At 55.2% G+C, this 20213-nt stretch overlaps 7 protein-coding genes across 7 annotated transcripts; 3 read left to right on the forward strand and 4 right to left on the reverse strand.

Annotated features, from left to right (window-relative positions):
* Positions 1-544: 544 nt before the first annotated feature.
* Positions 545-2559, forward strand: BDP81DRAFT_410288 (uncharacterized protein; the record flags this gene model as incomplete). Its single annotated transcript, XM_060589116.1, has 8 exons — positions 545-703; positions 783-824; positions 881-963; positions 1024-1086; positions 1149-1235; positions 1292-1390; positions 1485-2162; positions 2208-2559. 8 exons carry the CDS (start codon positions 545-547, stop codon positions 2449-2451), a joined length of 1455 nt encoding a protein of 484 aa, XP_060439990.1. The 3' UTR covers positions 2452-2559.
* A 269-nt stretch (positions 2560-2828) lies between these two features.
* On the reverse strand, positions 2829-3922 carry BDP81DRAFT_398951 (uncharacterized protein; the record flags this gene model as incomplete). The annotated part of the gene is made up of 2 exons (XM_060588521.1): positions 2829-3169; positions 3250-3922. The coding sequence occupies 2 exons, from the start codon at positions 3920-3922 to the stop codon at positions 2829-2831; spliced, it is 1014 nt and encodes a 337-aa protein (XP_060439991.1).
* A 2160-nt stretch (positions 3923-6082) lies between these two features.
* BDP81DRAFT_330772 (NGP1NT domain-containing protein) lies at positions 6083-8412 on the reverse strand (the record flags this gene model as incomplete). The annotated part of the gene is made up of 4 exons (XM_060585446.1): positions 6083-6807; positions 6865-7141; positions 7499-8231; positions 8315-8412. 4 exons carry the CDS (start codon positions 8410-8412, stop codon positions 6083-6085), a joined length of 1833 nt encoding a protein of 610 aa, XP_060439992.1.
* A 384-nt stretch (positions 8413-8796) lies between these two features.
* Positions 8797-9957, forward strand: BDP81DRAFT_410291 (uncharacterized protein; the record flags this gene model as incomplete). Its single annotated transcript, XM_060589117.1, has 1 exon — positions 8797-9957. Exon 1 carries the CDS (start codon positions 9019-9021, stop codon positions 9955-9957), a length of 939 nt encoding a protein of 312 aa, XP_060439993.1. The 5' UTR covers positions 8797-9018.
* A 473-nt stretch (positions 9958-10430) lies between these two features.
* Positions 10431-13887, reverse strand: BDP81DRAFT_398954 (ABC-2 type transporter; the record flags this gene model as incomplete). The annotated part of the gene is made up of 4 exons (XM_060588522.1): positions 10431-13114; positions 13164-13460; positions 13529-13641; positions 13736-13887. 4 exons carry the CDS (start codon positions 13885-13887, stop codon positions 10431-10433), a joined length of 3246 nt encoding a protein of 1081 aa, XP_060439994.1.
* A 2247-nt stretch (positions 13888-16134) lies between these two features.
* On the forward strand, positions 16135-17441 carry BDP81DRAFT_331186 (aminotransferase class I and II; the record flags this gene model as incomplete). The annotated part of the gene is made up of 2 exons (XM_060585485.1): positions 16135-16638; positions 16689-17441. 2 exons carry the CDS (start codon positions 16135-16137, stop codon positions 17439-17441), a joined length of 1257 nt encoding a protein of 418 aa, XP_060439995.1.
* Positions 17442-18264: 823 nt separating this feature from the next.
* BDP81DRAFT_358260 (homoisocitrate dehydrogenase) lies at positions 18265-19625 on the reverse strand. Its single transcript, XM_060586353.1, has 2 exons — positions 19536-19625; positions 18265-19464 (listed from the first exon to the last, which is right to left on the reverse strand). Exons 1-2 carry the CDS (start codon positions 19558-19560, stop codon positions 18416-18418), a joined length of 1074 nt encoding a protein of 357 aa, XP_060439996.1. The 5' UTR covers positions 19561-19625; the 3' UTR covers positions 18265-18415.
* Between the last annotated feature and the right edge of the window lie 588 nt (positions 19626-20213).

Genomic DNA, 20213 nt, shown 5'->3' on the forward strand with positions numbered 1-20213 from the left:
GGCAACAGACGTAAGTCTTCGGAGAGAATCCACGTTTTCCAACTCCGTGGCCTCATGCCCCCTTGTTCAACAAACTCGGGTGGCAAGGATCATGGCCACGGCGACCCAAGACAAACGTACTAGCCAATTGCTGTTCCTTCTTGTTCGCAGCAAGACTCTTCCACGGCATCCACGATTCCTCTCGAAGTTATGTCTGTTACTTCAACACCTCACTTGCCTAGACAATTGGTCGTGATTTACGACTAAGCGGTCATGCCCTTAAGCTCCAAACCTCCCACGTTCTCTTCTCTCTTATTTTTTCGTATCTCCTCTTCCTTCTTATCCCTCTCCCACCTTTCATCTTCCTATCATATTCCACCTTCTTCAAGGCAAGTCATCTAGACCGAATCAAACGCCAACAGGAATACGAAGCGATAGAGTCTTGAAGAGATCAGAGCTAACCAGCATCAGAATCTACGATACGCAACATTCCTAGTGGGGTTCGGGTCCCGAGATACTACCAGTCGTTACTCGAAGTACCTCAAGTCTTCTTCTTGTGTTCGCCATGGACAACAACGAGAGACTGAAGGCTCTCACGCGGGCCAAGATTTTCGAAAGTCTGAACCGGAATAATACGAGATCTGCGAGTGAAGATGGGGCCCAGAAGCGAGGAGATCAGATACATACACAGCTTAGGATTCTAAACCATCGGGTCGAAACATCGGTGAGAAATAGAATCCACGAGATTTGTCGAAATCCGAAAATTCTCGACAAAAATGGAGTGGACGCTGACATAACTATAGGATCAGAAAAATGGCACGATTGAGAGTGCTCCTGTCGTCGGCGTGAGCCCATTTGGCGGTGGCGGCATGGTTGCTCCTGCGAGTATTCCTGTTGCCAGAGCTCCGAGCAGCCAGGTGCCGACTCCTCCACGTCCCAGCCCGGGACCTTCATCTTCACCTTCACCTTCACAGCTCCGCTCCTGTACGTTTTTCCAATCGCAACACTCCATTGCAGGGTCGAAATCTGGCTGATCAGACATAGCGAGTCCATCTACAACTCCATCCCGCCAGACGATACCGCCATCCTTTCTACAACATTCTTTTCGTGAGTCTCATCCCATTAGTCAAAACCTTTTACCTGACGAATTTATCGCTAAATTGGTCTAGCAAAATACATTACTTCAAGTCCCGTCGGCCCAATCGGGGTCCCTCAGTCCTCGACGATGAACTTCTCTTCTCCGCAGCTCCCATCGCGTACGTCTCACCTCCGAGCTCATGACCTATTGCGTGTTTCTGCTAATCAATCTCAGCGAGTGTGTCCACATTCAGCCCCAGTGGTCGTCCGATGCAGAATCCGATGGTAGCGGCGCTTTCATCCGGACAGCGGCCTTCTTTCAAGGCGCGACTTCGTGAGATCCATCCCATCCCTACCCACCCACATCTCACTTCTCCCTTCGTCTCACTAACTACCATCTGATATAAAGAAACGGACAAGAACCGAAGAGCTAGTGTCGTCAAGGTTACTAGCCCGGAGAAGCCTTTCAACTCGAGTAGCCCCCCGATCCCGTCTGCCCTTCGAAGCGTCAACTTCCCTCCTCCGTCCCTCGAGAGCACCTCCGACGAGTCGAGCAGTGATGAGCTTATCCTTACAACCCGCGGACATCAGGGCAGCCTGCACCATACGGCTCAGAGCGAAATGCGGATGAATTTCGACCCCTCGTTCAGCTACCCGCCTCCTCCCATGTCCACAAACGAACTCTTCAACGCTTTCGCATCCATGAACACATTCTCAGTCAGCAACGCGCCTCCTTCCGTGCCCCCGAACGACCTGCTCGCAAATCCCGGCCCTGCTTGGAACTTGGACCTTCTTCAGAGCCCTCAACTCGGTCACATCATCTCACCACAAGAGGAGATCGCAGTCAGAGTCGGCAACGCGCGCACCCTCGCCCACAACGGTTACCGCGGCCCCTTTGACATCGGCCGTCTCACCTGCCTCATCGATCCGTGCAGCGGCGAGCCCAACCCCATCGCCGAGACGCGCCCCGATGCCCGCGGTAAGATGGTCACGTACGACCTGCAAACCAAGGAGGACATCCTCACTGCCGAGCCCTCCGAGACGGGTACCGCCCAGTGGGGCAGGAAGGGCGAGTTCACTGGCTTTGCAGAGTCGAGCGCCGCCTCGTGGGTGTTTGGTCCCGGATAGAGCCCGGGCATGCCCCCGCCTAGAGTTGAGGAAGTCGAGGACCGGCGGTTCATGCCTACCGGAAAGAACGCCTGGATGGGTGTTAGGCTTGGCGAGGGCCCGGAGTCTGTCATGGTTCACGATGAGTATGCCCCGGCTGCGACGCCTAGCTTGGGTCCGGCGCCATCTTGGATGAAGGAGGCCAATGCTGCTCTGGGTATTCCGAACGAGGATGACGAGGATGAAGAGGGCCTCTTTGAATATTGCGACTTGGATTTTGAGGACTGATTTGGAGTCGTCAGTAACTGGGACATTGGAGTTTTACCTGGGATATGGAGTTTGGATGAAGTTCTTTCTCGCTTGGAGAATCAGGTCTGCTTTGGGAATCAGGCCATCAAAGGTTCAGGTCTGGATAGTCCATCAAGATCGTTACGAAGTGTTTATGAGTATGAGAATGAGTACATGTGTTGATTATGAAAAGCCCCTCCCCCTGTATTACTTTATACGGTACATCTTGCTTCCAAAGCGTGAATAAACTCATCGTCCCACCCTGAAGCGACCCATCCCAAACTGATGCCTTCTATACCAGGCTTCAGTCAATCTGAGTGTGCTCAACACACATCGCCAGCCTCATCCTCAGCTCTAGAGAGCCTTCGCCTCAACAATCACCTTCCAGGAGGCGGCATAGGCTTGTTCCCGTTCTGAGGAGTGGCAGTCTCATTCGCAGGAGGCCTCCCTCCACCTCCATGGCCACCACCACCTGCACCACCACCAGGCTTATCACCCATGCCATCACCCTCCCCACGCCCACAACCGCTCATATAAAGCGTAATCTCACCACAGTTGACGCCCTGATCGTTCTTCTTGTACAGGTTATACGTCTGGTCCTCCGCCTCGCACTGGAAGTACCGCGCCTGGTCCTGGAACTTCATCCGGCCGTCGCAGCCCGCGCTCCAGCCCTTGTCGGGCTTCTGTCCCTGATCACATTGAAGCGTCTCGGTAGGGGCTGTTCGTATATGTCAGTCCACCTGCTTCGAAAGTTCGTGTTGTGACGGGGGGAAGAGGGAAGGGGGTTTAAAGACTTACGAGTCCACCACATGCCGCGCCGGCGGGTATCGACAATCTCGCCCTTTTCCATGCGGAGGATGACGGGCTCGAGGCCGATTCTCAGCTGGCCGCTGTCCAGTTGGCCGACCCAGCCCGAGACGGAGCCCTTGGCTCGCATGCGGAACGAGTTGCATTCCGTCATGCCGCCGCCGCCGCCACCACCGGGTTTGTCTCCTCCACCGCCGCCGGGCTTGTCACCGCCTGGCTTGTCGCCTCCGCCTCCGCCGCCTCCGTTGCCTTTGCATTCATCTCCTCCCTTTCCACCACCGCCACCGCCGCCTCCACCACCTCCGCCGGGCATACCAGGAGGCTTGTCACCACCACCGCCGCCGCCACCGCCGGGAGGCATACCGGGAGGCATACCGGGAGGCATACCGGGAGGCATACCAGGCGGCTGCTTGCCTCCGTGCCCGCCCTTGCAGTCATCGCCGCCCTTCCCACCACCTCCTCCACCGTGTCTGCCACCTTCACCAGGCTTACCTCCGCCCTCGCCGCCGCCTCCGTGACCTCCACCTCCACCGCCGCCGCCGCCGCCGCCGCCACCAGGCATACCGGGCATACCAGGTGGCTTATCACCACCCTTACACTCTCCACCGCCACGACCACCGCCTCCTCCACCTCCACTTCCTCCGGGGTGATGTTCCAGGTCCATGGTGTTGTTAGTCTCCCTGGGCACAAGGGCTAGAGCGAGAGAGCTCGTGGCCAGGGATACGACTGTAACTAAAGAAAGACGCATCTTCTCCTGCTTCTTCTTTTTCTGTGTCTGTGTGTGTGTGGTGTTTTTGGACTTGCTCCGCTTACGAGAGACTAGGAGTAGTAGTGGTGGTGGTGATAGTGATGACGACAAACGGTCACTCGCCAACCGTACCCAGAGCTCCGAGGTAAAGTAATAACCTCGTGACGATGGCCCGTGTTCCGGGGGGAAAAAAAAAGTATGATGTGCTGGCTAAGGTTTACACAAAAAAAGCAGAAGCCTTTTTGATCCTTCTTTTTGGTTGTTGATCCAGCGCAACTAAAAAGCGAATGCTGGGCGGGTTGGTGTTCGGATAAAAGAAGAAAAGGGGTGAAGAGGTAAGAAGACTAACTCCTCTAGCGGGAGGAAGACTTTCATATTTTTATGCTTTCTAGTAGAACCCCTCCTAAAGCTTTTTGAGTATTTGCCGAAGTTCCTCGTTCTACGAAAGGGAAAGACGAGGCGGGGTTCAAAACATCCTCCCCTTTCCCTCTCACACGAATACACACCCCATCCTCGCATACAGGAATGGCGAACACGAAATAGTCTTTTTTGGACTTGACTAGTTACCCGAGAGCAGAAAATCCGAGTAAGGAAGGCACACACCGGTGGGCGAGAAAGTGAGGGGAGGAGATCAAGAGGAGTAGGAGGAGGAGGAGGGGTGTGACGGACAGACCGGCGTGTTTGGTTTCCACGATGTTCGAATCATTAGGCGACGGGGAGAAGGTGATGTATAAGGTAAGGTAAGGCAAGTACCTACATGAGGCAAGGGCAAGGGGTGTTTGCTGTCCAGAAGAAAGCAAGAACCAAGGCAGAGAGGAACAAGAAAGAGGGCGAAAGAAACAAAAACATCGGATTACACGGTCCACGTGGGGTCGACGGACTTGCCTTCTCGTCGGAATATTTCCTCCAAAGAGATGTTGCGATGCCGTGTGTGCGTGTGGTTGTTGACTACTTCGAGTCTCGATTAAGAAAAGGGCGTTGTAAGAACTCTACATAAACCTTGCTCACGACTCATATTCTTCAGACGATCGTCGACTACACTTCTCTTTTTCCAATCGAGATGGAGGGAAGGGTGGTGGTCCCAGATAGAGCAGAGCCAAGAAGGAAAGGGACCGTTTTAACGCTAGATGAAAAGAAGGAAATCCTTTCTTTGCAAGCACAAAACTTTTGACTTTCAATTGGGAGAGAGTCAAGTCAGGTTCGCTAGTTGAGACGGGGAGAAGTTGAGGGAAACTCTCCTGCTTAGTCGTGACGAGGAACCTTACGTCGGAACTTTAAACAACGTCATCGAATCCCCGTTTTCTCCGTCGGCCGATGTCTTTTTTTTTGTGCTCAAGTTGCAAGGGTCGACGATGCGGCGAGGCAAGCGACGAAGCGAACGACAGAAGCCGAAAGAGGGAACATGAGGGGGAGGCAAAGGAACAAAGTTTTCATCGGTGAATCAAGTGTTTGTGTATTGTAACCGACTGGCGGGCAATCAGGCCATTGGGTTTTCTATCTCTAGATTCTTGTGTCTAGTTCGGTTCTTTCTGAACCGAGAGAGCCTCCTCTTTATCGTGAAGAGACTTGAGGGTATAGACAACGTCTGTCCACAGATGGCAACTTGCCATTCAAGACGGACAATGGGGGGTATCATACGGTAACATCGCTGAGCGTCACATCCCTCGAGAGATGGCGGGGGAACAACAAGCTTTGGGAAACATCCCGCGGCTGAAGCCAGTGCTGAGCTGGAGAAACAGGGAAGCGCGGAAATCCGGGATCTGCGTCCTACGGCAGAGCCGCAATCAGGTGCCGACGCTGGACAGCCTCAATGTCTGGAAACATTCAGGTTTCGTGAAACGGCTGCCCTGGGCTGGCCCGTGATTCTTCACGGCAGAAAAAAGCCTTCCGATTCCCTGGGCGTCCCCGATTGCGGAACGTGCCAGCTAAACTCGCTCTTTCGTTTTGTTTTGTTTTCCCCCCCCCGAGTCAGCCCCAACCCAAGTGGACTTCGCCGTTTCCCACCTGTGCAGGTGAGGCTGCCGAAACTTCGGCGTCGCAGCGGAAGAGATTCATCTAGCAGGTTCTCGCCTGATTTCACGTCTTCGTCTTTCTCTTCTTCGAGGCGTTGCTGGCACTGCGGAGCGATGCAGCACGGACCGAGGTGTTGTAGCTCGTCTCCGAGGCAGCGCCGTCACCACCATTTTCACTCGCAGAGTCGTCGTCTGATACTTCATCCAGCGGGATCATGTCGTCCGAGGCCTCACCTGCGTCTTCAGATGCCTCGGCCAAGGACTTATCGCCCTCAGCCTTGTCATTGTCAGACCCGAAACCTTCAAACTCCTCATCGTCCCCTTCTTCTTCGTCACTGGAGGGTCCCATTGACGTATCGGCGACGCTCTCGGCCACATCGGCAGTGTCGCGCTTCCGCTTCTGCGGCATCTCGCCAAGCCTGCCACCACGGCCCTCGATGCCCTCTGTTGTCTCCGCACCCTCCTCAACAGGCGCAGGAGTGAACCAAGGAATCTTGCCGCGCATGAAGTCGTTGAGGACCATCTTGGCAACACCGTCCAAGTCGGCCTCTCCGTGCTTCAGAAGACGACCACCCTTTCGGGCAAGCATCTCGAGGAACTCAACGTGATTGGTCCAACCCTTGAGTCCATATGTTCTCTCCATGTGATGTGTCTTCACCTTCTCGAGTACAGCAGGAATGTACTGTTCGGGATTGTGGACGTTCTCTACGCGAACCACACCTCTCAGGAGAAGATCCTGAGGGGTGTCGGTCTGCGACGGCGGTACGATACCGGGGCAATCAATCATGTCTATGTGGAATTAGTTCCATGCCCAGATATGTCGAAACGGAGCTGACGATGACTTACAGATCTTGCGGGTGAGTGTGATGTACTGCCAGACCTTGGTTTCACCGGGAATCGGTGCAACGTTGGCGACCTTCTTCTGTCTCAGAGTGTTGACAATGGAGCTCTTGCCGACGTTGGGGTAGCCGATGAGGCCAACAGAGATCTGCTTGCGGTCGCTGTGGAGCTTGGCATACTGTCTGAGCAGCTCAATCAGACTACCCTTACCGAAGGGATTCGTCAGACTAGAGTGCATCGCCAGCGTAGGCTTGTCCTTGGAGAAGTGCTTCACCCATCGGGCCTGTAGCAAGTTAGCTTCTGCATGGAAGCAAAACATTGAAGACTCAAGATCATCTTGAAAGTATGTATGCTTCACTACTAAGAAATACCACCATCGAAAGGCTCGGAAGAGCACTGGCAGACTTCAACTCATCGGAAGCAATTCTGTCTCATGATAGGAAATCCAAAACGGACCCCATCAGCCCTGATCCAAGGACCAGGACAGCGAGACAGCCCTCGATTTTCCCAGTGTTTAACGGAGAACTTCCATTGTAAGCACTCAAAAGAGTGCGGAACGCTTCCTGACAAAGACACTGGGGTATGGGATGGGGGGTGGGGGGGGGGGGGGATGAAAAAAACGATTTTGAAAAAAACTTACAGCAACACTGGTAGGCACCAAGTCCGTCTTGTTCAAGACAAAGATGAGATGCTTGTGAGGTGCCTCCTCGCGAAGGTACTTCTCGACACTGCGACATCTCGTTCCCAGAGGGTCGCGAGCGTCCAAGACGTGGATGACAACGTCAGAAGAATCCAACACACGGTACAACTCGTTCCAGATACGCTTGCTCTGACCCTTGTTGAAGATGGGCTCGATCGACAAGGTGACGTGACCCTCATCCTCGTCAGGACCACCGGATTGGCCGCTGAGCAGCTTATTCCGCTCCTGGAGCTCGTTGAACTTGTCAAGGTCCTTGTCGACCTCGCCAGCCAAATCCGCAATGGAACCGGAGCCAATCTTGACGCGCTTCCGCTGGGACTTGGGCCCGAACGTGTCTCCAAAAGAGGACGTCTCAATCGTCATCTTGGCCTGGTGCTGCTTGATACCGTTGACGTTGTCGGCACCATCCTTGATCAAGGACATGGGCAGCTTGTTGCTCTTGAGCAGGACCGAGTAAGGGTCCGCGGCCTTCTCCGCCATGGCGCTCCGGAACGCCGTCAAACTCTCCTGGGAGATGACACGAGTGTTGCCGAACCACTTGCGGTTGGGATCGATCCGGGCGTTGGGGATTTCTCGGCTCTGGAAGGAGGCGGCCTTGGTGATCTCTCCATCGGCGTTGCGCTGCGGCTTGCCATCCTTGTACATGTTCAACTGCTTCACCCGCTTGGCAGAGCTGTAGACATTGCAAAGTCAGTAAACCGTTCGCACAATACCGAGCCAACATGGCATGGATGCGGTACAGAGGATAGGACCTACCGGTAGAAATTTTCGCCCTTGACCTTGACATTGCCCATGCCATCGCCGGTCTTGCCCTGGCGAACCTTTCGGCTCGCCTCTTTCTTTCCGGTTCCCATCTTTTTTGTGTGACCGCGAACTCGCCCAGTCGTCGACCTTATTGAAAAGGAAGGGGAAGACTGGAAGAGAAGGGAGGAAGGGGGAGACTGGGCGGGAGTTGGAGTCGGTGAAGTTTTTAGAGAGGATTGAGAGAAGGAGGTTGGAGCTTCGCGCGCAGTGAAAAGGAAGTTCTTTCTCTTGCGGGTGGTGGGGTCCCTTGGGAATTTTTTAGTGGAGTTGCTGAAAATTTCTGGAGCACTTCGGGACGAACAACCGCCGTTGCACCGAGGGGCCAATGAGCGGTGCCACAGGTAAGAAGGGGTGTCCTCCACAGCTGCAGCTCCAAAATTCACACCCCAAGTGTCTGGCCGTTTTTCGCATCTTCCTCAGAGACCGGGAACTCAACTGAGCAAAGGAGAAGTTTGGAGGCGCAAAAGCTGCTACTCACCACACACCCGAGCGTGTGTCTATCCAACTCTGGGCCGCCCTCAAGAAATTCTCAGGTCCATCCATCCAAACAGCAAAGCAGCTTGCCATCTCAAGCCACGAATTGACTCCATTCCCAAACTCGCCCGCTCCTATTTACACCCAGCGACTACGGCCTGATCACCATCAGACTGGCCACAATGTCGTCACGATGCTCCTGCGCGCGGCTGACGCGCCTCCCGACGACAATCGTCCCCAGACAAGCCTCCCTCAACCTCACACGACCCTTCTCCTCCACGGCGGCTCACCTCAACGTGCCCCCCCAACACCCAGACTGGATCAAGGTCCCGACGCCGCCCCAGTCCCAAGCCTCTGAGGAGAAACCCCCCATCGTAAAGGGCACCCTCCCCACGCCCCGCGACGTCTTCCCAGCAAAGGAAAAGGACCGCAAAGTCCAAGCCTCGTACCTCCTCGAGACGGCGCCCGCACCCACCAGCGCCTCCTCCACGAAGTCTGCGCCCCCCGGCTCCCGCCTCGAGCACCGCCGCCGCATGGCCGAGTCCCGCCGCGAGAACCTCGGCATCGCCCTCCAGGGGCTCTACCAGCGCAAGCAAGAGGGCGTCGAGGCTGTCACCACCGAGAGACAGCGCCGCCTCCGCGACCACCAGCGCGCCGCCGTCGCCCCCGAGCGCGCAGACGACCGCCTCACCCGCGGCTCCGTCCTCTCCTCCCTCGTCGAGACGGCCTCCGTCGCGCCCAACAAGGACCGCTACGACCAGGCCAACGCCAGCAAAGCCAGGACGGCCAGGCTCGCCGCCAAGAAGAGCGAGGCGAGACAGGACGCCCTCATGGAGCTGTACATCAATGCCTCCAAGTTCATCGTGACCGAGGAGGAGCTCGGCAAGCACCTGGACCAGCTCTTCTCCGAGGACTTCTGGAAGCGCCAGGGCAAGTCCATGGCTCACGATGCCGACAACGCCTGGGACGTCTGGGGACAGCCGCCGACGGTGCAGACCATGTTGAACGATATGCTGAAGACGCAGCAGCGGGCCATCGACTTCCAGATGAGCGATCAGGACAGGACCGTCAAGAGGCAGAAGTCGATTGCCGAGGAGTTGACGGGCGGCAAGATGGAGTAAGCGGTTACATTTTGGAATGGCCCGCTGTTCAGCTTGAAGTCGGCGCATTCGGTGGGTTGTATCAAAAAAAAATTTCAAAAAGGTGTATTAGCCGTTGTAACATCTCACATCTGTACGTTGTGGTGGCTTTGGGTCATGTCTCTCTGCATATCACCATACCATATTCCGGTTGCAGGGCCGCTTGGGGCGCACATGTCAACTTGTACTACTATCAATTCTCTGTAGCATTATAAAGCCATCAATGTCAAACTATAAACGACATGACAATCCTCCAACGCCGTGAAGCTGCCCATATGCACATTGACAGATTATTGCCTTTCGAAAGGAAACTGCCATATGTATCTCTGTGTGGTCTCTATGAAATGACCCGAAGCTGTTGCGGCTCTTGCTACAGTGGCCGTCACGCTTGTATTCTTACAATTGTATACCAAAAAGCGCCTTGAACGTCGACTCGAGCTAGCCACGCATGGCGGTCATCTCTTCTCGACAAGAAGGAAATGCATGGCGGCATAAGCAAGAATGAGGAAGACAACTCCAAAGGTACCGAGGCTGACGACATCGGTCCAAAGGGCGTCATTGTTGAAACCAAAGGAGCTCAGGATGGCGGCTCCGGGGACGGTGATGTCCAGACCATACTTCTTATCCACCAGCGTGAGTTGCAACACCTCATTGACAATGAGCGACTCGAATCCGTAATGGAAGATTGATAGCATCTGAAGCCAAAGAGCGGCCTTGGGGATAGCGTTGTGGTTGAGCAGCAGGCCAGCGAAGAGCAAGCTGAACAACATGACCAAGCTACCAATCAGGTTGGCCACCCCGCCGTCCTTGCAGATAATGCCAATGAAGAGGCAGATCGCCGCTGCAGCGAAGTTGAACAAGACCAGAACGAGAATGAACTTGAAGAAGTGGCTGGCATCGGGAACCAAGCCAGTCATCGGGTAGATGATGGCACCCATGAGAAGCGGCGGGATGATTCGCAGCGGGATAATGTCGAATAAGATCTTGGCCGCAAAGTAGGTGATTGGTGAGTAGTAGCCGTTGGCGCGCTCTCGCACGAACAAGAGCCTCTCAGTAGCGAAGACGTTTAAGCTGGTCAGAGTGCTGAATCCGAACAAGGCCAAGAGGAAGAAGAAGAGACCCAGGCGGTTCTGGAATCCCGGAATGTCATCCGTCAATCCATAGAACAGGTAACCAGACAGAACCGCGAGGAGAATAGCAATAGCGTAGTGTGTCAGCATGAGAATCGGATTTCTGTACAGGTTCTTCCATGTGCGTTGAGACAGAATGATGAACTGGCGGGTGTAGCCAACGCGAACATAGCCCTTGCCGATGGCGCTGATGTGGATGTTAGGTCCTTCAGGGTTGTAACCGTTGGCATTCTGTCCGTTGGCGCCCTGGGCGGCACTGATGGACTGCTGGATCTCGTCGTGCGTAGCGCCTGCGATGTCAGACTCGGCGAAGGATCGAATCAAGACATTCAGGTCAGTTCCGTCATATGCAGCCGGGGGGAGGTCGTGAGGATCTTCGACATTGGCAGGCGGGACAAAGCCCGCTTGATTCTGAAGCTTGTACGATCCGACATCCTCGCCGCCGGCATCCGATGAAGCAGCCGTATCAACGGCGTTCTTACGGCGAGTGAAGAGCTCCCTTTCTTGGCGAATCTTGACGGAATCACGGCGGTGGTTCTTGGGACGCGAAGACGAAGACTCAACACCGCTGTCATCGCCAATAGAGCCACCCGAAATGCTTGCGATAGACTTAACAGCAGTCGTGCTGCTGGGACCCAGGCTAGCGGCGTCCGCGTTCAGAGCTCCGTCGTCTTCGGAAGTAGAGGCACCGGCATGCATGGTGAGGTCGACCAGGTAATCGGCAATATTGAAGCCTGGGGGGCACGAGTAGCCAATGTGGTCGAAGTAGGCCTGGCACTGAGAGAAAGGACCCGAGTATACCGCACCACCGCGAGCTAACAAGACCAGTGTGTCGAAAAGCGCCACAATGTTGGACCGCGGCTGGTGAATGGTGAAGACGACAGTACGCTTGTAGTTCTTGGCCAAAGTAACCAGGCATTCGATGACATTGAAAGCGTTGTAGGCATCCAGGCCGCTGGTGGGTTCGTCCAAAAACAGAATAGAGGGACTCGTAACGAGTTCGCAGGCAATGCCGACTCTGCGCTTCTCCCCGCCAGAAATACCTCGGCCCTTGCCTTCCTCAGAGCCGATGAGAGAGTCCCGAATGTGGTAAATGCCCAGCTGCTTCTCGACTTCGAAAACGCGTTGCTCCTTGGCAGCACGACCCATGTTACGGGGTAGCCGGAGGAGGGCACTCGTCAAAATGGTCTCGTGCACTGTCAGAGTGGGCAGCATGGTATCCTCTTGGTCGACAAATCCGATGACGTTTTTGTATTCAACGTCGGTAACCTTTTCGCCGTTGACGAAGAAATCTCCAGAGACCTGGCCTCTCTTGTTCTTCCGTGCGAGAATATCGAGGAACGTGGTTTTGCCAGCTCCCGAGGCACCCATGATGGCGGTCACCTCTCCAGGATGGGCCATGCCCTGAATGTTGTTCAGGATTCGCTTTCCGTTGAGCTCGTAGGCGACATTCTCAAAGTAGAGAGAGGCAGGCTTGTGGTCGGCCATGAGTTTCAAGCTTTCGTCGTCGGAGTCGTCCAACACGATGGCGCCATACTTGAATTGTCGGCGAGAAAGGTACCACGTGAGGAGGATGACGGCGACAACGAAAAGGGAGCATGCAGCGATAATACTCGCGATGAGCGGGGTGTTGATTTTCTTGACCGGCCTTTCGTAACCAGGGACTTCGGTGTGGTACAGACACTCCCCAGAGCGACAGCTCAGTTGGATGCTACTGTCGCCGATCAATGACAGGATCAAGTCGTCCATGGCAGGCTCTTTGAAGGCGCAGTTGTTGACGCCTCCATTCTTCTGCAAGCACTGGAACTCGGCGGGGCCCTTGATCTCCTCCACCAGGAAGTCGCCAATGTCGACGGAGCCGTTCTCGCCACAGAGCATGCGGTCGGAGATGCAGTTGCATTCGATCTTACTGCACTTGTAGTCAGTGCTGTTCTGGCTGTCGTTGATGTCGGCATTGGAGGTGCACTCGTTCAAGTGGCAGTAGAAGGATTCACGTTCGTCAACCCAGACTAGAGCAGATTAGCTTAGTGGTCGCCAAGAGTGTACGGACAAGCCTACATTGGAAATCGCAGTTGCCCTCTTCCTTCTTGCAGGTAAAGGTGACTTGGGGGCGCTTCTCGCCGAGGAGATCGGTAATCTTCTTGTTGGTAACATCACAGATCTGGTAGTTGTGGTTGATGACCTCGCCATTCTGGTAGCAAACGCCGCCCTCCTTGGTTTCCATGAGAGCGTCGCAGGCTTTGTTTTCTGTACAGACGTTGCAGTTGATGCCGGTCCAGCCGTGGTCGCATTCGCAATTGTCACCGGTTCGTCGAGGTCTATCGGTGTTGTCGCCACGGGAGAGAGATCCGCAAACTACGGGGTACGTGTCAGTGATGCGCCAAACCTGTGCGACTGTGGGGATGGGGAACGTTTGGACGTACGTGGATCGAGACAGTCATCGCCGCCGAAGCCCTCGGGACAGTTACATTTGCCCGTGTAGTCATTGCAGCCGGCAAACTGGGTGCACTTGTGGGCGGGGAGAAGACAGTTGAAGCTGCGCAAAGGATGTATGTTAGCATTGAGGAGGTTATGGCACAGGCGATGACGGCGGCTTCTCGAGATAGGGCCTCTCGACGCAAGGCACTCACCAAGGAGGACAATCGGAGGGCCGGTCGTCGAGCAGGGTAAGCTGGGCACGCAGCATATCGGCCGTGGTGGAATAGTTGCGCTGTGCCGAAGCCAGTACAGGAAGACATGCCAGAGCCCCGATGAGGAGGCTCCTCAAGGCGGGAGGAGCCATGATGGGCGGGTTGAAGTGGCGGGCTAGACACCGAGTCGGATGCGAGCAAGTTGAAGAGTGGCGGCGGGAGAGATGTCGATGTTGAAGGGAGGTGAGTGTTAGGAACAGGTCGGAGAGGGGAGAAAGAAGGTCAGATCATGGAATGGACAGGACCCAACGGAGATGGACACGGCTGCGAACAGAGCGGCGGAGGATGGATGAGAGTGGAAGCTCTTGGCCTGCGGGAGGAGGCGTGTGAAGACAGACGGCAGCGACAGACCAAGGCACCGAGCCGATAGTAAGGTACCTAGGTAGCAGTCAGTACCTATCAGTAGCACCCGCCCGATTGCGCCGGAGCCGGCCGATAATAACCCGCAGCAGCAGCACCAAGCTGAGCACCCAGCAACCAGCGACGCGGCTTTGCTGCGACCTGGCTCAGGTACGTATCCACCCAAGGAGAGGTGTCTCCAGCTCGACGGTCCAATCGTGAGGTGGCGGTGGCGTCAAAATGGATAGATGTGAGGAGTACGTACCTCGACAGGCTGGGGACCCCACTGTGCCAGTCGGAAACACGCACCAGCGTCCCGTGGGGTGGCTGAACCCAACCCAAGGGCCTGGCAGCCTCTTGTGCCTGAGTCTTCAGGTTAACCTCTTTGAGCACGCAGGTAATAGGTAACGTGCCTACTACCTAGGTACTCCGTATCCGTAAGGTACGTAGATATCCAAGTACGTATCCGTAGATGACACCTCCAGTTCCTCTAGCATCCTGTAGCTCAATCTGTCAGACTTCTTCTCTTGTCACTCAAACCCCCGCCGTTTGCTCAGTCAACCGCTTCTTTGGGATGGGACGAGACAAGCCGCTAAGAATAGTTCCTCTTTGTCCCCCTCTCTCGAGTTCTTGGTACCTACTTGGTGCAGAGACCTCAACAGCTTAGCTCATGCCCTGCCCAATGCGGACAAACATACAGGGAAGACGCCTGCCAACTGCGAGATCCATGAGCATTACACTCTGCAACCTTGCACTCACTACCGACGACGTCGCCATTGAAACACATCGATACAATGCGATTGCAGATCTAAGCGTAAAGTCAAGCACTAGGCATGTCCATATCCCACTCATCCGACGCTTACTGTGTAGGTAGGCGGAGCTGCCAGTTGTGATGTACGCAGTCCATCCTCCCAACCATGCAAAGTACAAACAGCCACGATCCGACAGGTCGGAGGAACTGCCTGAGGTCTGAGGTACATTCTCACATGCTGTACATGGAACAATCCATGGCACAATTCAACCGGTTGCAGACGCCGGCTCACAGCAGGGACTTTAATCAGTGGCCTCTTAAGTAACGTCGAGCCTGATCACTGAGACCAGGTACAGCTACAGGTCGTCCCTTCAACACAACAGATCATCACCTTCGGCTGGGCCGAGCAGAATAGCTCCAAGGAATCTTGTACATGTCAGGAGTCTCAGGACTACTACTTTGGACCGAGGAACTGACACTGGCAGTGACACTGACACAATACGACTCTATACTTGGTACATAAGATTCTGGGGCACAAGTCAGAACCAAGAGCTATCTAGTCCACCCTCGTTCCACCTCGCTCTTGGAAATGGTTCTTCTCGTTCCTCTCCGAAGCTAGCAGCTCCAGCCACGGCTCAATGGGACTAAACTCAGCTCAAGTCCAATCAATCTCGTTGCTCTATCCGTACCTTTGGTCTTGCTCCCCGCATTGAATGGAACCACATTCAGGTACCCAACATCCGCGGCATTTTACTTTTCTCCAACACCACAATCCCGTACATCTGTGCCCGCGGATAGTCTTCCTAGTGGCAGACGGTTCTCCCATGCGCACCCTGTTGACGGGCCATTGACATGCGTTAGGCCCGGGACGCCGCCGTGTGCTCAAAGTGTCCAATGTTCTCTGAACAGTCCGAAGACGCATCCAGTCCGTGCTGATACGCGGGATTTCCATTAGTCGCCTTATGAACGAGGTCGAAGCAACTGTGCGAGAGTGTGTGTTTGTGTGTGTGTGTGTATAAGCAAAAGTGACCATGACTCTTGTTTGAGATCTCAGTTTCCCATGATCCCGCCAGCCTTGGCATTGTATCAATTCAACCCGGCGCAAATCGCAAAAGCCTCGCTCCTCCACGTTTCTCCCGCTCTCTCACTCCCACACTATTGCTGCCCACTAATCTTCTTCTCCTCGGCTCACCTGTCATCATCCTAATTCACCCCTTCTACGCATCCCACATTGCCCCCTCCCCCAACAATGGTCCGGATATCGGCCTTCGATGTGGAGCAATGGATGGACGAGTACGAGACCACCCCAGGCTGTCTCAACATCGCCGAGACCTGCGCCGCCTCCGTCTCCGTAAATGACCTAGTCGCCCTCTCCGAGGACAAGCACGCGCCCGGCCCCGTCGACCTCTCCACAAAGCTAGTCTATGGCCCCATCCGCGGCTCCGCCCGGCTCCGTCAGAGGGTCGCGGCGCTATGCGGCGGGGCCGGGCCAGGCTCGGACGACTCAACCCCCGGCGTGCTCTGTGAAGACGACGTGCTCATCACCCAGGGCGCCATCGGTGCCAACTTCCTGCTGCTGTACACCTTGGTGAACCCCGGCGACCACGTAATCTGCGTGTATCCCACGTACCAGCAGCTCTACAGCGTCCCTGAGAGTCTTGGCGCAGATGTCTCCCTATGGAAGCTGAAGGAGGAGAACGGTTTCGTGCCTGACGTGACAGAACTCGAGGCCCTCGTCAAGCCCAACACGAAGGTATGTTCTCTCACTTCACTACCTTCTTCGGAACTAACTCGTAACACCAGATGATCATCATCAACAACCCAAACAACCCAACCGGCATCCCCATCCCAACCCCAGTCCTCGCCTCCCTCGTCACCTTCGCCAAAGCCCGCGACATCATCCTCTTCTCAGACGAAGTCTACCGGCCCCTCTTCCACAACCTCTTCTCCCCCGGCGCGGACGCGGACGCGGACGCGGACGTGCCGCCCCCGCCCCCGCCCCCGCCCCTCACAACCTTCAACTACCCCAAAGTCATCGTCACAGGCTCCATGTCCAAATCTTACGCCCTAGCTGGCATCCGTATCGGCTGGATCGCCTCGCCGGACAAAGCCATTATCCAAGCCGTCGCCTCGGCGCGCGACTACACCACCATCAGCGTCTCGCAAATCGACGACCAGATCGCGTCCTACGCCTTATCGAAACCCGTCTGGGCGCCTCTTCTGCGGCGGAATGTCGGGCTTGCGGTTGAGAACAAGGCTTTACTTGAGGCGTTTGTGGAGAGGCATAGGGGTGTGTGTTCGTGGGTTAGGCCGTTGGCTGGGACGACTGCGTTTATACGTTTCACGCATAGGGGTGGCGAGGCTATTGATGATGTGAGGTTTTGTTTGGATGTACTTGAGAAGACGAATGTGTTTTTCGTGCCGGGGTCGAGGTGTTTTGGTCATGGGAGGGATTTTAAGGGGTATGTGAGGATTGGGTATGTTTGTCATACTGAGGTGCTTGTGGAGGCTTTGGAGAAGCTTGAGGCGTATATGCGTGTAGCGTTTCCGGAGTAAAAGATTTCTTTTTGGAGCTTTCATGATGTCTGCGAAGAACCAAGTATCTACGCTACTTCAGAAACCTCTTTACGATGCAATAACACTTGCCCGATGTGAATCGCGTGTCTTGTGCACGATGTCCAGACAGATCTGTATGCTCTAGAAGGCAATGGTAGATCTGCTAACCAATGTCAGCGATCCTTCATCTAAGAATCATTAAAGTGACACTACCATCTCTCGCTTGGCGTTGCTCAAGATCCGAGCCGACGGCCTCCCAACGAAAGCAGACATTGTCGAGATGTATTAGTTCTCCTTGCAAGTAAACACCAAATGCAATGTCATGTCTTCCCTCCCCGCGCAGTTCCCATAACATGGCAACAATCCAGATGAATGCTGACCGTCTTTGCGAAGCAGTTAACATGATGCAAAGAGACCTCGAGGCTCTCTACGGCATTCGTGTTGATGTTACGATCTCAAACATGCCCAGAAAAAAATTTGAGCTGTCTGTGGCATTATGTAGGACCACCAAATTCGAACTCGCAAACTTTGCAGGACCCATTTATGCGTTAATACTTCCTCCACTAGGTCATGGACACTTCAGACGGTGCTCATGCCTTTGATCCAAGGATTTTTACCTAATAGGCCTAGGAGCGGAATGGCCGTGGTTTATTCGTGAGTGTTTATTCCAGTCCTGACTATGAGGGAAGCACCTTTTCAATCGAAACGAGCTCGTTGCTCCTCGAGTGGGGGCGTAGAGCCACACGTAAAGTTGTTCCCTTCCAGCGCAATAACATCATTCACTTTAATATTTGCACATTCGTCACAGTGAGGCAATGTTAGATCAAAGAAACATGTGCTTTTGGGTAATATGGTAGGTATCAAAGGCGCGACTACCGCCGCGTCGACTGCCACATCCAGTCCTCATGAGTTTAGCCTCTCATGAAAAAAAAAAAAAAAAAAGAGTCTCCATCCAATAATATCACACCACCTCCTTACAGTCTGCGGAGGATATCCTCAATGACCTCAGTGGTCTTGGCGGTACCGCCCAAGTCGGGGCTGAGAAGCTTGCCCTCCTCGAGGTTGGCGTCAACAGCGGCGTAGATCTTGGCGGCAGCAGTCTCCTCGTTGAGGAACTCGAGCATGAGGGCAGCGGAGCGGATGGTGGCAATAGGGTTGGCAATGTTCTGGAACTGGATGTCCGGGGCACTACCGTGGCAGGGCTCACCGATGGCGAAGCCCTCGCCGACGTTGGCGCTGGGCACGAGACCAAGGGAGCCGACGAGGGCGGCGGCGCCGTCGGACAGGATGTCGCCGTACAGGTTGGGGGCGACGATGACATCGTAGTCCTCGGGCTGGCGGAAGAGCTTGTAGACCATGGAGTCGACAATCTGCTCCTCGACGGAGACCTTGCCGGCGAAGCGGGGGTCGGCGAGGGCGGCCTTGGCGGTGGCGCGGAAGAGGCCGTCGGTCTGGGAGAGGACGTTGGACTTGTGGGTGATTGTGACGAGGGGACGGCCGTGGATGCTGGCGGCGCCGGCGTCGCGGATCTTTTGGCGGCGGAGGGCGATCTCGCCGGCCATGGCGGCGATGCGGTGCGAGGCGTTTTCCGAGATGCGCTTGATGGCCTCGGCGACCTTGCCGTTGGGGCCGTCGTACGTCTTCTCCTCCTTGACGTAGAGGTCCTCGGTGTTCTCGCGGACAATGACCATGTCGATGGGCTTGGCGGCGGTCAGGACGGTCTTGACGGGGCGGACGTTGGCGTAGAGGTCGAGCTTCTTGCGCAGGGCGACAATGGGGGAGGAGTAGCCCTTGACGGGGGTGGTCGGGGAGGAGACGGCGCCGAACAGGGCGCCATCGCACTCCTTCTTGAGGATCTCGACCGTCTTGTCGGGGAGGGCGGCGCCCGTCTGCTCAAAGGTCTCGAAGCCGGCCTTGAGGTCGGTGAACTCGAACTTGAGGCCCAGGTAGGAGGGGAGGGCCTCGAGGACGCGGCGGCCGGCGGGGATGACCTCCTTGCCGATGCCGTCACCGGGGATGAGGCCTGCGGGTTGGAGTGTTAGTTGAGCACGGGACGAAGAACAAGTCAATTGACTCGTTCAAGGGCAGTCTTACCGATTCTAAGAGTTCTGACAGACATGATGGGCGTCAATTGGCGTCCAAAGTGCTGATTTGGAGGATGGGTGAGGGATTGCTCGGACAGAAGCTCTGGGAGAATGAGTCGCAAAAGTAAAAAATAGCCCACCTGCACGGTCGATATCGGAGGTACGGGCCATGCACACCGAGGGCCGATCCGGCGAGCGACCAATTGGTGGTCGGCACTGACAAGATCCCCCAGGGTCCTCACTGGCTTACCTTAGCCGCGGTACGTATTTTGCGGGTGTGCATCGGAGCTCCTAAACACGGTTGATTCCGCACTATTGCGTCAAGTCACGGTTACATTGGTAAATCTGGGATGCACAGTAGTACCGGAAGCGCGTCTTGGGACTCTGTCTGATTCGCTTTCGTGTCAATGGACCGAGTCGTGGCTTTGAAGTCTTACTTGGAACTTGACTTTGGCAGGCTTGGGTCGTTATGCGCTGTCAGCCTCGATGCTGTCGGCATCCACCTTGTCCTCAACACTTGGCATGTTCGATGCCGCAAACTTGCTGTCTACTGCGGGCTATAAGACAACGCGAGAACCATCCTCTGAGACGGAACCTACGGAGTGCAAGGTAGTATCTGCATGTTCGCCGCCGACTTTCGGCCATGGGACGGATTACACGCTGGAAACCGGTCAGTCGGCATATGAGA

The sequence above is a fragment of the Colletotrichum phormii genome, assembly GCF_030913505.1.
Source record: "Colletotrichum phormii strain CBS 102054 chromosome Unknown BDP81scaffold_26, whole genome shotgun sequence".
In the NCBI taxonomy this organism is placed as follows: Eukaryota; Fungi; Ascomycota; class Sordariomycetes; order Glomerellales; family Glomerellaceae; genus Colletotrichum; species Colletotrichum phormii.

Bases quoted from the DNA above. Each gene is read 5' to 3' on its own strand.
- BDP81DRAFT_358260 (XM_060586353.1), bottom strand. From the start codon at position 19,560: ATGTCTGTCAGAACTCTTAGAATCG. The intron at 19,465-19,535 runs GTAAGACTGCCC...TCCAACCCGCAG, and splicing joins TGTCAGAACTCTTAGAATCG to GCCTCATCCCCGGTGACGGC.